This window comes from Papaver somniferum, chromosome 10 (assembly GCF_003573695.1).
Source record: "Papaver somniferum cultivar HN1 chromosome 10, ASM357369v1, whole genome shotgun sequence".
NCBI classification, from domain to species: Eukaryota; Viridiplantae; Streptophyta; class Magnoliopsida; order Ranunculales; family Papaveraceae; genus Papaver; species Papaver somniferum.
The window spans coordinates 163,866,044-163,880,072 of NC_039367.1; the positions used below are offsets into that span (position 1 = coordinate 163,866,044).

Genomic DNA, 14,029 nt, shown 5'->3' on the forward strand with positions numbered 1-14,029 from the left:
TACCTTGCTCTGTTTGATCGTACTATATCAAGATGAGGTTAATCAGGTAAACAAAGAGAATGATGGATATGAGCCCTTACTAATAACAGTAAATGCACGAGACCGGAAAAAACTAAGGAATATCTACATGATCATGAAACAAACATTAAAGAAAATTTCGTAACAAGATATTCGAGAAAGGAGATTCATCATAGTAGCCACCAGTATACAATTCTCGATTGAAATTGTTACCGCAGTATATAGGCTCAACTTAATGGTATATTTGAAAAAGAAAATATGAAATGTAACTATGGTTAAGTCTACGGTTAAGTGATGTCATATGATGTCATATCTTGATTATCCAACGGATGAAAAGCTGCTAGTTCAATTTTGAATTCGTACTGCGAGTTCAATTTTTTTCCTAAATAATGCAGCAGCAGGTGCATGTGACCAAATCAAGAGCTCAAAGTGTATCATCTTCAGGAGCTCTAAGACTACGCCATAACTGCATCAAGTTGAGAACTGTAGTAGGCTAGGAATCATCTATACCATGAATTGGAAGCACGGGAGACCAAATACTTTTTGAAAATGAAAAGTCGAAAAACAATATCCCCCTCCTCATTGCCCCAAAGTATGCATTTGTTAACATGATGATATCCCAAGACATCATAGGACGATACCAACAATCTCAGATTGGAATTCATGAATACTTAAATCTCAATGTACAATTAAAAATACAAAAATAAAAAAAATTATTACACTTTATAATTATCAGGTAACTCTAAACTTGATATAGTTGTTAAAATATCGAGATAAAATGCACATTAAAGAATAAGAACTAGTAAACAAATTACTCGTTAAATATACGAAAAACTGTTTAATTCGGAAAAACATCACAAGCTAATGTTAGGGATGATATCATAATTTCATTAATTCCAACTAGATTTAAGTTTCCTCTAACATCGCAATCTTGACTCAGCTCTTTGTCAAAGTGATAAAATTTCGATATTTAACAACATGAAAATGAAAACTTACTCATTAGAACTTGAGCTAGCCATAAATGGAACTACTTATAAGTGCGCCAATAATGCACAAAGTGTGATTTGCTACATAAACTTTGTGTGTTCTTTTTACTAAAATTGATTAAGCTCGTGATATCAAATGCAAAATGTATGTAATGTCATGAGGAGTTACACATTCAATTAGTCCCTAGGAATCAGGATGTTGCCTAGAGTGTCTAAATGTGAAAGCAACATGTATGGGGGGTTGAAACGAGTAAAGCGTTCCTAAACACGACATGAATGCAAGATGAGCCAATTCGTGAAGGTAGATGTGTCCGGCACTTGTCCATACAAGTTTTTACGAATTTTGTTACTTTGTTCAGTTCAAAGAGATATATAAAGAGCGCATGCTCATTTCATTTGTCCCTGATCAACAGCCAACTTGTTTTGTTTCGAAATCCTTATGTTATTTAATTCAGCAGAAGTAAGGTCTTTGAGATATTAGAGTAAAACAGAAAGAATTAAAATGTTATATTTGGTAATACCTCCTCGCCAGACTTTGGATTCGTTACATGAAATGTTCCTAATCAAGTCAAAGATCTTTGGTTACTATTACAGAGATATATCGAATTAAGAGTTTCTCTTACGGAGACATTAAAATAGGAAATGATTTAATTTACAAGAAGTTAAAAACCTCCTCTGGTCACTGGTTACGGACTATAAGTCTTAAAAGACTTTTCATCAAGTCAATAATATTATCTTTTTTGAACTTATTTGTAGAAATAAGTTTTGATCTCCCTTTTTTAATTTTATTTGTAGACACACGGAGATTTGAGTGTCATGTGTGCACCGAGAGGCAATTGCAAGGTCCCAATGTAGCTTGACGTGCATTAGGACAGGGAAGGACATCAGTGGGCCCCACCTTTCTCTGGTTGCACACACCGCTTGGTGTATTTATCATTTCTGTGTCTGAATTTAGTTTGATTGAAGAGCCAGTGACAAATTGCCATGTGGTTGACGAAGTCTGGAACTATCCTTTCAGCAATACGTAATGGGTTCGTTATTTTTATCCAAGGAGCAGCCGAGCAGGTAAACCCAATAAAGTAGACCGTCATTCCTCACTGGACCCCCCACAAATTCGTTTTTTCCAATGCTTGTACAGCCGTTGATTCCAACGCAACCAAAACTACACCAACCTACACCCAAACACATATTACATACAACACATAACATCATCTTAACCGTCAAAAACAAATCCCACATCTAGAAAACCCAACTAACCCTCATCGTCCTCTGCTGTATAAACTTATCGTTAAACCACAGCCACACCGTAACAACTTCTCACCAAATTTCTTAAAAACCCTAGATCCCTCCCAAAAAATTATCAAAATCAAATCCCCAATTGTTTCCCTCTCAGAGAGATCTCCGAGCGAAAACTCGGATTTGATAGCTGCGGGAAATCCCTCTAATTCCTCATCCAGTCGTCTCTCATCCAACTCCTAATCCGTAAGTTATTACTTTTCTAATTCAAATTCTGCAATTTTTCCGTATTTTTTCATTGATTTCTGTGTTAGATTCGAGTTTTTCTTCGAATTTTTCTGTAATTTCTGTATTTGTATGGTTAATTCGTAGATCTGATTGTTTCTAGTACTCTGATTTGATTGTTAGGGTAAGAAAATTGAAAAAAAAAATGGCTGAAAACAATTCAACAGTTGGGTCTAATGGAGATGGAGAGAACTTAGAGATTAGCTCTGAAATTGGGAATTCATCGAATTCGAATGTTGTGGTTAACGAGAACGATGCAGCTGCGATTGAAGCGATTACGAGGAAAGTTCAGGATACATTGACTGTAGGAGGTAAGAAACATAAGTTCTGGGAAACACAACCTGTAGGACAGTTTAAGGATCTAGGTGATACTAGTTTACCTGAAGGTCCAATTGAGTTACCGACACCGGTATCTGAAGTGAAACAAGAACCATATAACTTACCGAGTTTGTATGAATGGACTACTTGTGATATTGATTCGGAAGAAACATGTGTTGAGGTTTATAGTTTGTTGACTAATAACTATGTTGAGGATGATGAGAATATGTTTAGGTTTAATTACTCCAAGGAGTTTCTGAGGTGGGCACTTCGTCCTCCTGGTTATTTCAAGAGCTGGCACATTGGTGTTCGTGTGAAAGTTAGTAAGAAGCTTGTTGCGTTTATTACTGGTATTCCTGCGAAGATTAGAGTTGGTGATGTGGTTGTGACAAAGGCTGAGATTAATTTCTTGTGTGTTCATAAGAAGCTAAGGTCGAAGCGGCTGGCTCCTGTTATGATTAAGGAAGTTACTAGGAGGGTTCACTTGGAGAATATTTGGCAAGCTGCTTATACTGCTGGAGTTGTGCTTCCCACCCCAATAGCGACTTGTCAATATTGGCATAGGTCTTTGAACCCCAAGAAGCTTATTGATGTGGGTTTCTCTAGATTGGGCGCTCGTATGACAATGAGCAGGACCATTAAGCTTTATAAGTTACCCGAATCCACTGTCACTCCAGGATTCAGGAAAATGGAGCTTCGTGATGTTCCTGCAGTTACACGGCTTCTTAGGGAATATTTAAGCCAGTTTATTGTTGCTCCTGATTTTGATGAAGACGATGTAGAACATTGGCTTCTTCCTACTGAGAATGTTGTAGACAGTTACTTGGTTGAGAGCCCAGAGACGCACGAGATTACTGACTTCTGCAGCTTTTACACTCTTCCTTCGTCGATCTTGGGGAACCAGAACCATTCAATTCTGAAGGCGGCTTATTCGTACTACAATGTCTCCACAAAGACTCCATTGCTTCAATTGATGAATGATGCTCTGATCGTGGCTAAACAGAGGGATTATGACGTCTTCAATGCATTGGATATTATGCACAATGAATCTTTCTTGAAGGAGCTGAAATTCGGACCAGGTGATGGGCAACTTCATTATTATCTTTACAATTATCGTGTAAAACATGCACTGAAACCATCAGAGTTAGGGCTTGTACTCTTGTAGTTCGAAAAACATCTGGAATCTTATTCTTATGCGAAGGACTAGTAGTTGATGAAGTCTTTACTGAACTAGACATCTTGGGTTGTATTCAATTTGATGAGGCTTTTTTTCTTGCAACCTTGAACCAGAGATTTCTTCGATTAAGAGCAGAGTTTTGTGTCCCTTTCTTTATGTGTTAGCAAATAATTTGTTTTAAGGTAACAGATATTGAAAATTTTGTTCTCTTTCTTGACACTGAAATCTTCTAATCATGTTTTCCTCTGTAGATACAGGGTAGTAGGTCTTAATCATTTATGGTTGGTGTTTCTTTATCATGTCAGTTGCGAAATGATTTTGAGGTGTGATGTTATTGCTGAACCTTGAGTTTTGCAGCTTTATTGTCTATGGATTCGATAAATGTAGATTACTTACTCTTGGAATTCATTTCTCTGTGTTGTTGTTGGAGGTAGCTAGTATATTAGTTATTAAGAGATAGTCCCCTGTAGCTCTAAATTTGGAACAGAGTCAAAAAATTATTGCACTTGTCTTATTATTCCGCGACATGAAATCCATTGAAAAGAAAAACCAGAGTAGAAGATGTTCTTTCTCGGGTTTAAACTAGTGGGTTTACAATTGATTTAGAACTGAATGTTGGCTGCATATGGCAATCAATATATCTTTAAGAACTTATTTCAAGGTTATGACATTGGATTATTCGAAGGATCATGAAAAATTTATTTTGGTGTCTGGATCTATTTTTTTTTTTCCTTTGTGCAACACAAAATGAGAGTGTTCTTTGACAAGTTGCATCAGTGCTCTGTCTTTTTCTTCTAGCAAACTGATGTAACAAGTATGTATGGAAATTGTCAGCAATTTTGTTCACCGTTTTGACACTGCGTGATTCTTTTTGCCTTCATGTATGTTTTAGTTTATATTTATCTGTGGTCTATACGAAATCTGGTTTTTGGGGGATTACATATACTATTGGCCAGAAGATAGTGTGAGCCTCTGCAGTAGGAAACAGCAGTCCAGGACTGTTCTCATGATTGAAGATAGCATTGACTTCTATAATTGTCTGCTTTAATTCTTGAATTTGGCATCTGAGTTTCGTGTTCTTTTCTTCATGTGGTGTCAAAGGTAACAGATCATTGAAATTTTTGTTCTCTTTCATGGCATTGAAATCTATAAATTATGTACACCTGGCTGTGTATAGTTACAGGGGGCTGTAGGTCATTGTCTGGTTAGCGTTTCTTTATCATATCAGTTGTGGAACGATTTTAAGTGTGATGTTATCAGTAGACCTTAAGTTTTGCTGCTTTAACGCCTATGCACTCGATAAATGTTAAATCCCTTAATCTTTACTCTTAGAGAATTCATTTCTGTGTTGTTGTTGTTGCTGGAGTTAGTTAGATTAAACGGTAGTCCCCTGTGGATCCTAATTTTGAAACAGATTAATACACTTGTTCTTATCATTCTGACATGAAATTTACTGGAAAGGAAAACCAGAGTAAAAGATGCTCTGTTTTGGGTTCGAATTGGTGGTGTGTTACCGTAAATATAGGAAGAATTTTTCACTAAGAACTGAAAGTTGAATTGCATATGACAATCCATATCTTCAGTATTAGATTGTAAGGTTATGACGTTAGATAATTCGGAGGATGAGGTCTCATCTGAAAGTTTTAGTTTTGTTGTATGGAGTCTGGAACTGTATGTTGATAAACTATGTTTTTTTCCAAGTTGCAGGAGTTCCGTGTCTTTATCATTTTGTTCTTGCAAACTGACATGAATTTTATGGATGAAATTATCAGCAGTTCTGTTCACCTTTTTGACACTGCACTGCACGATTACTTTCATCTTCACATATGTTAGGTTTACATCCATCTGTAACGTACATATTTGAACTCTGGTTGTCGATAGGATTACATAACACATACCCTATTGTCCCGGAGATATTGTGACCTTCTCGGGTAGGAAACTGCAACAAAAGTCCGGAACATCTTAACATCTCATATCAATGTGCAAGTGTTTATACTGATGGTAACGAAGCGTGCCCCTCCTAGCCGGATCCTTGATATGTGAGATGAAACATTGATATATAAAGCAAGAAAATATAATGACTGGCATCTGGCACCATCACATGACTAAAAGCTTATCACCGTTCTGATCTCAGGCACACTTGAAAGCGTAGGTGCAAAAACTTCGTAACCAAAAGACTGTATATAGCACAAACATGAGCAACCCGCATCGGTCATCTAAAGGTAGAACCAACCGCTACTCGCATTGGTCATCTAACTTGCCCATAACCTGCTAGATAAAAATCCGGCCCGTAAAGCTAAAACATGGGCCTCTCACCTAAACATGAGCACCGCATTAGATTGCCTACGAAAATTTCTGGTACGTCGATAAGACTATCGAAAGCTTCGTAGGAGGGAGGAGAAGCAATGTTGACCATTTCGGAAGAGATCTACCGTGAAATCCTTGCAAGGGTATCCGTAAAACTTTTTTTCTTTTTTGAACATGGGGTGCCCGTTAAATCAACATACGTATGTAAACGTGATACATAAAGAAAAGACTGTTATCAAGTTTGTTTCATGGTCGGATTTACTTGCAAACCAGGGCTGACGTCGAACCTAATATATTTTTTTAATAGGTACTGGAGCTTAGCCCACTCCAACACAATTGCACCTAAAATTATTATCAAGCCGGGTAGAAAATTATCAGTATGCATATATTGTTTCCAAGCCGCTCTTACTTCCAAATCCTAATTCCGCCTATGGTTGGTTTCAAATAATTTCTAACCCTAGTTTTGTTAAGATGCACCTTGTTATTGATACACAAAGAATAGGCTATTATCTCATCATGAAACACTATGACAAGGTATGATTCATTATTATTGTTGTTTAATTTTTTGAAATGGACCTGCCAAGGCCCAATACCTAGACTCTATCCCAAACAAGCGAATTCGACCCTGAATCACCTCCCTAGTGGTGGTGGGAAAGGAAGCCACTGTACTACAACGTGGTTCCTGTTGTTTGTACTTCAGTGTCAAGGTTTTGTGTAACACCGATCTTTCATACCTAGCTCTATGTAAACTAAGGGCAATTTTTATGGACTCAACATATCTTTGGTTTGTTCATTTTGATCCCATTATGGACTCAATAAAATAGGAAAACGACGGGACAAACATGTAAATTTAATAATCGTTTGCCAATCACGGTTTTTGAGAAGCCTCGTGTCTCTTATCAAACCACGTCATTCATTAGCAGTCGCCAGCGGTCTAAGTTAATTCGCGCGGTCCAAGCAAACCCGCTGACGACTCAAGCTAAATCTAATTTTGATCATCTAACCGCTCTAGTTCTTTCCCCTATAAATTCATCTCGTTTCAACTCAAAATTCACACAATTTATTTTGTCTCTTCACTCACTGTAATTTGCAGAAAAATGTCTCGATCCTTGTCAGTTCGGCGGAATCAGTATACTCGGAAAGAAGGTTTAGACATTTTTAGAAACTATGTGTTGTTACAAACTCATCTTGTTGGAGCACACTATCCGGATGTGAATTTATGGACGATTATTTACAAGAAGTTCTGCAGTGACACTCGTAACCCGAGTCGTCGTGCTATATATGCGACATACAAAATTATTTTCAAACAATTAAGAAAGAAATAACTGAGTTTGTAGCTTTACCTATGCTAGCCAATCGATTTAGACGGAGGGGTGAAACGATGCTGAGATGTGTCAGTCGTGGTTTTTAGTTCAAGGAAAAAATTGTAAAATCATGTATTTTATATGCCTGCTTTCTGCAAAGAAGTAGAGCTTCCAAGAAGCTGATGAGTGTCTATACCTCTTTGCTTACACATGAGTTATGTAGTTTAATACCTCTGAAATTTATTTAGAATAATATTGGTGCATGTAGCAACACTCCCAAATATTCTGTAAATTCTATTAGTCTTCTACCTGCATTATTCATTAATGCACGACTTGTTGAGTATTTGTCCTATGCTATTTTCACAGCTGAACTCTTAATATTGACATGGTATGATAACTCATGCTCGTTCACAGCCGAGCAACATGAGTTTCCCGAAGTATCAGGATTAAAATGTGCATGAATACTCAATCAAAGGCACGCAAACTGCGGTGCTCTCCGAGTTAAAAATTAGTAATTTTGTATCAACATAAAAAATTCATCAAAATTGATTAATTTTGTGTCGGCTCACAAAAATTCAATCCTTCTAACTGAATTTTGGTGGAACCTATGGCATCTCACCACCATTGGTGCAGCACCAACAGTGGGGTCATACGTCAGTAGTGGAGTCTGCTGCCACCTTTTCCGGTAGGAATCTGCTGTATGCCTATGCCTCATGATCTTTCTCGAACTTAAAGCAACAGTCTGCCAAAGGTGTGTCTGTATCCAAAGCTATGTTTTTTCACGAAGGGCACTTTTCAACAGTAGAACTTGTAATGCTTATTCGAACGGTGATCCCTCAAACTGAGCGGCTGCCCATCTCCTGAAGGAATATTTCAGTTGTAAAGTTGTTTGTTCTCAGTGAGTGGAACTCTGCTTCATGGCTGTCTGTTGATCAGTTGGTAACACTAGGACATCTCCCACAAAAACCTGTCAGTGATTTCTCTGCCTCGACCTGGTTGATTTACTTCTCACAAAAACTCGACTTTAATTTCTGTGTTCTCGGGATATTCTTCTTGTTGGTATCAGTTTCTTGTTGGTATCAGTTCTCGAACTTGAGACATTTTAGTATGTAGCTGTGAAAAAAGTTACATTACTTCCCGAGTGAAAGTAAGTCGATCAAAAATTAATATGCATTTAGTTTATCTTCTGATTGTATATATATACCCATTCGGCACACTCGTTCATCTCCGTGAAATACTATGATGGTGTGGTGAATATAATATCCACGTCTCGATAATCCGATCAGAATCTTGATCGGATCTGTTATTCAAATGCCCATTTTCTCAGGATGTTTCCTTCAACGTATGCTCCCTTAATTGTTGGATTCTGATTATTAAGTTTGAGAGAATTCTGAAACACTTGTTATAATGAAGTTGTCCGCACCAGAAGATATGAGTTGAAGCTCGGCTGTTACTCGTTTCTGCTATTAATATTATTTTTCCCGAACTCGCACCCATCATAGTTATGAGGTGAATTTGTAGGAAATCATATTTAAAAATTCGAATCCAGCAATCGATGCTTGAAACTTGTCGATGCTACCGAGTCACCAGTTAATCTGGACTGCTTGATGTAAGAAATCATATTTAATGGAAGTACTTCGACCAAATAGACTTCTGCAATCTTCTTCAATTTTTGGATGGAAAGTAATAATTTCTTGCAGGAAAGACCTAATATATAATCTTGTCGTTGTGTTATTGGTGTAGTAGTGTATTCCCCCCCACTAGCATATACGAGGGAATTCGATGCCTGACACTCGTTTATGCTAGTAGTTTACTTGCGCATCTGTCTTCGGTGCTCGCCTGGGAGTGAAATTTGTATCCTCAATTGTCAAGGGAGTCTCTTAGACCACGAACAATCAACGTTTTCGCAAGAAAAACTTCATAAATTGGTCAGATTTTGCTGTACTCTGCCGGTGCTGCCGAGTTGCCAGTATAATTATCTTGAACTTTATGTCTCCGTGATATAGGAAATGATGTTTAATGGAAAAGCTTCACTATCTTCTTTAACTTGGGCAAAACACTGCCATATCCTCAAGAGACAAGTATCTGTCCCTTAACTTATGGGCCAACTTGACGCCGCACCGTTCCGTTCCTCCAAGCACCTCAAAGCAGTAAAAAGAATAAAGTTGCTGGAAAATTATCTCAGGCAACAATCCAACGAACTTTGAACCAGAACTTGACGCGGACAAAAACAGTCTGTGCAAAAACTGTAGTTTCCGGTACTTTCTTCAGCTCACGAAAAAAATATGGAGGATAACTTTAATCAGGTAAATCACAGATCTTTTCCTTCCATGGTCGCTGCGTAGTTCATAGTTGATAACTTATCTTTAACTGTGGCTAGGAGTGAACTTGACACAGTGGGGGCATTTGGTGTAGTTATTCCCCAGTGGCTTTTCTGCTAATTGTTCTCTTTGAAGTAGCTAATAACTTGACTGGCTTGTTTTCTGTCTTTTGTAGCGCAGAACGTAGAAGTAGAAGACAAACAAATCCTGTAAAGTGATCAATGTGTACATTAGTTGTAAAGTCGCCCTCACTAGTAATTTTGCTTATTTCACATATCATGTTGGTGCTCTGGCAGACTAGCGGGATAATAATTTTGGTGTTGGTGGCAGTGACGAGCCATTGTCAACAACTTCTACGCTGCAAAATGGGGAAAGTTGCTGGAGAATCTTTGTAACAGCATTTGGAAAGAATTTTGAACTCGATCAAGTTGTGGACAGAAAATCAACACAACAATTTCCAGGAACATAGCTATAAAAGCTTAAACGAACTTCGGTCTCGATCGTGTTGTGGATAAAAAATCAACACAACAATTTTCGCGAACTTAGCTATAAAAGCTTAAAGGAACCCGATCTCGTTGTGGATCAAAAATCAACACAACAACTTCCACGAACTTCAATATTGAACTTTGGATATGATATTTTCGACACCTTAGAGTCACATATCTCGCCCCCAAGCGGTGGTTACCGTGATTGAGTTGAGACGCAACTCGCCCCAGCAAATCGTGAGTGTCATGCTGTTTAATGCTCGCGCATGGGTGCACTTCCTTGCTGCATCTTGCTCGCGCATGGAAAGACGAATAAGGTTTTCTGCTATCTAGAATTCGCGTAGGGGGCCAATCCTACTCTTCAAGAAGAATTGAGATGTGTACATTCCCGCATGCCATAGCATACAAAAATGCTCGCTACATGAGTTTCCGGGCGCGGACCGTCGGACTTGGATTTCCGGGCACGGACCGCCCGATAGGTTGAGATTCCAATGCTGACTAAATTGTGTCTCCGAACTTGGATTCACTTTCAATTTAATCATTAGTTAATTGAGCGAACAGATGTATATTATTATGGTTTGAGAACCAAACTCGTCAGAAATGAGACAAAGGCATGACCGCATGAGAGGTACACAAGGGCAGTTAAGAGATAGTCAACATCTTACCAATTTCAAAGACCCCTCCATCGTACCTCGTACTGCTTGCTAAGATCTGAAACTCCTTTTGGTGCTATTTATGGTTTACACACCAATATCGAACCTTCATGCTGTAGTAGTCTATATCAAGCAGGCTCCTCACGAAGCTTTTGTGCCACGGTTTGGGTGAGTACGGTGTAGAAAGTGCAGGTTAGGTTTCCGCCATGACAAGTTATCAGCCTTCATATGTAAAGAAGTATGTAGTCGATCTCTTAGTGTAGTCTTTTTCTCAATGAAATGTCAGGTCCAACATAGGATTAAGTACGACTACTATATGGCTAACTGACACCGAAAATAGCTGTTCCAGTTAAATTGAATAGAAAAATTGCAAAATTCACAAAAATCAAGTGATTGCAAATGGAGAATCTACATTAAAGTAACATGTGCGACCATATTAAAGTAACTCTTTGCTACTTCATAAAGGTAGTGTGATAGCTAAGTGAGGTTCTGTACACACATACTGACAGGAGTACAAACACATATAGCAAATCTTAAACAACTGGTTTTGTTTGATCCATGAAGTCGACTATATGAATTAATTTTTAAATGCTAAGACTAATAACCTTTTCTACGAAATTATCCAAATTATGATTGAAGTGAGGCTATCAACATTAGATTTTGCCATTTACTTATTTGTAAAAAGAGAAATACCATGATTACTGGGTATCAGAATATATATGTTTGGTCACCGTGCATAATCAAAGTATTGTATATATAATTTGAGTCCAATTTAGAGAGCTGTGGTTGAAAGCTGAACAAAGCTCCAATTCTAGAGCTTCTGGCCCCATTTGAGAGAATATAGACCAATAGAATTCATGGGTTTTGAGATCTTTTTGGTGTTTTTTGTTGCACACGAAATGGGGTAGGTGATCGATACTCATACTTATCAAACCTGCTCACTAAACAAAACCCTTACCCTAATTCTATTCTCCACGCTTTCCTGTTCTCTCCCCTTTTTCTCTGCCGTCACCCTGATTCTATTCTGAACAGATACTAGAGAAGATGATCTAACAAGTTACATTTGCTAGGGAAGATCATCTAACAAATATTATGGTAGTGGTACTATAACAACAGTGAGGTCTACGATATTGATAACGAAAATGGAGGTACGATGGTGTCATACCAGAACTTAGATACAATCATTACCTTTTTCTACATCGACTCTGCCGATACCAGTTGGCTGGCGTATTAACTCTACATCCTAAACCCTAAATATTGTTTTATGTTAATCGCCTCATATATTCTTCCTCGCTCTTTCTTTTACTCGGCGGTTCTCCTTCAGTCTCTTTTTACTTTTTCTGCAGTCATGTTGATTTTTTTCTTTTAATGTCGAAGGTGCATCATAGACGTTGCAGTGTTCTTATCTTGCTTTGTTGAAAATGTTTTGTTTGCTTTGTCTGATTTTCAGTAAATCATAATCATGATTCAGAAATTGGCTCATTAAGTTTGTTGGGTATATTTCGATTTGGCAGGTGAGGGCTTGAATATGTGAATTTGTGACTCATAATCATGGTCCGTCGAAAGACTGAAGATTTGCATACTAGAAGAGAAAAAGATTAGTCCTAACTGAATTGTGTTAGTGTTTCTTTGTCTAATTTGTGATGTTCTAGGTGGCACATATGATTAGAGATGTCAATACTAACCCAACTTCAATTGTCAATTAGGAAGAGTGAAACAAATATGTGTACCCGTTGCATCCGCGTGTAATATAATTCTCTTCTATATTTTTACTACATTTTGAGAATATATTGTTTACTTTTAAACCCATAGTTTGAGGTTTTCCCTGTAGTATATGTACTTTGTTCTGAATGAAATTTAAAAGTTGTAAACTGAAGTTCATCTTGAGATAAATGGTTAAAGCAATTAGATACCCGATTGACGTTGGTTTTGCTGATTACGTTTGGTTATATTCTTTTTGCCAGCTATTTTCCTAATTTATTTTCTTTTTAAATCCATATACCTTCTCGACTTCTCCTAAGTTACTCTCACAAACAGGGACTATATAATAAGAAGCATACTTTGAGCTCTATATAAAGAAATGTGAGAAATCTTAGGACTCCAAAGCTGCAGGGTGTTATAGAAATACTTGGCTTGCTCTTACTTTTTCACAAAGATATACATGAAGATAAATCAATGAATTGTTATCCCAAGTGAGGCAATTGCATGATTGCATGGTAGGCCGTTATTGTCTAGCTATGATGCACTTGAATAGAAAGAAGGTTCAGAAAGGATGATGTTTTCATTTACAGTCTTCTTCATCAGCGCCACTGCCATCAAAAGCTAAAATTCATGTTCATCATCTCACTATTTATTTTAATTTATCTTTGTTTTCAAGACTGATTTTTTAAGGGATCGAGTTATTAATTAAGGTGTGATTGATTGATTCGACTTCGGTTTGCCTATTCATATTAATTGGTGTCACTTTCTTAGTGTTCGGAGGTTCAGAACTACTTCATCATTGTCATATGAAGTTCAAAGTTTCTGTAGTATAAAATTTGATCATTGCGAAACAGATAGAAATTTAGTCGACAAGAAAATTGTGGGAATACGTAAGAAACTTTGGACTCAAAAACTGAAAGGCTGTCTCTGGAGGATCTATGGTCTGTAGACAAATTACTAAAAACAGAATTTCAGACTCTTGGTGGCATTAGGCATGCGAACATGGTAAAGTTATTGTTGACAAGTTGACAGCACGACACAAAAATTCTCTTGGAGTTGCGGAAGGATTGCTTATCTAACCATGATCATTGCTCTGTTAAGTAAAAGAGAGGAAAATTTCTCTTGGACGCAAAAGTATTGTAAACAAATGGAATTGAACTCTACAAAGACAGTTACAGCAGGATTTATGGATTAACTCCATTTTATTATATCATTACTATTCTTTTGTTATTAACACA

The 14,029-nt window shown here is 37.4% G+C and overlaps 1 protein-coding gene across 1 annotated transcript; it reads left to right on the forward strand.

Moving 5' to 3' along the window:
• Positions 1-2,329: 2,329 nt before the first annotated feature.
• LOC113318587 (glycylpeptide N-tetradecanoyltransferase 1-like) lies at positions 2,330-4,270 on the forward strand. The gene is made up of 2 exons (XM_026566772.1): positions 2,330-2,486; positions 2,649-4,270. The coding sequence occupies exon 2, from the start codon at positions 2,671-2,673 to the stop codon at positions 4,006-4,008; it is 1,338 nt and encodes a 445-aa protein (XP_026422557.1). The 5' UTR covers positions 2,330-2,486; positions 2,649-2,670; the 3' UTR covers positions 4,009-4,270.
• Positions 4,271-14,029: the final 9,759 nt, after the last annotated feature.

Coding starts and splice junctions, on each gene's coding strand:
- LOC113318587 (XM_026566772.1), top strand. CDS start 2,671: ATGGCTGAAAACAATTCAACAGTTGGGTCTAATGGAGATGGAGAGAAC.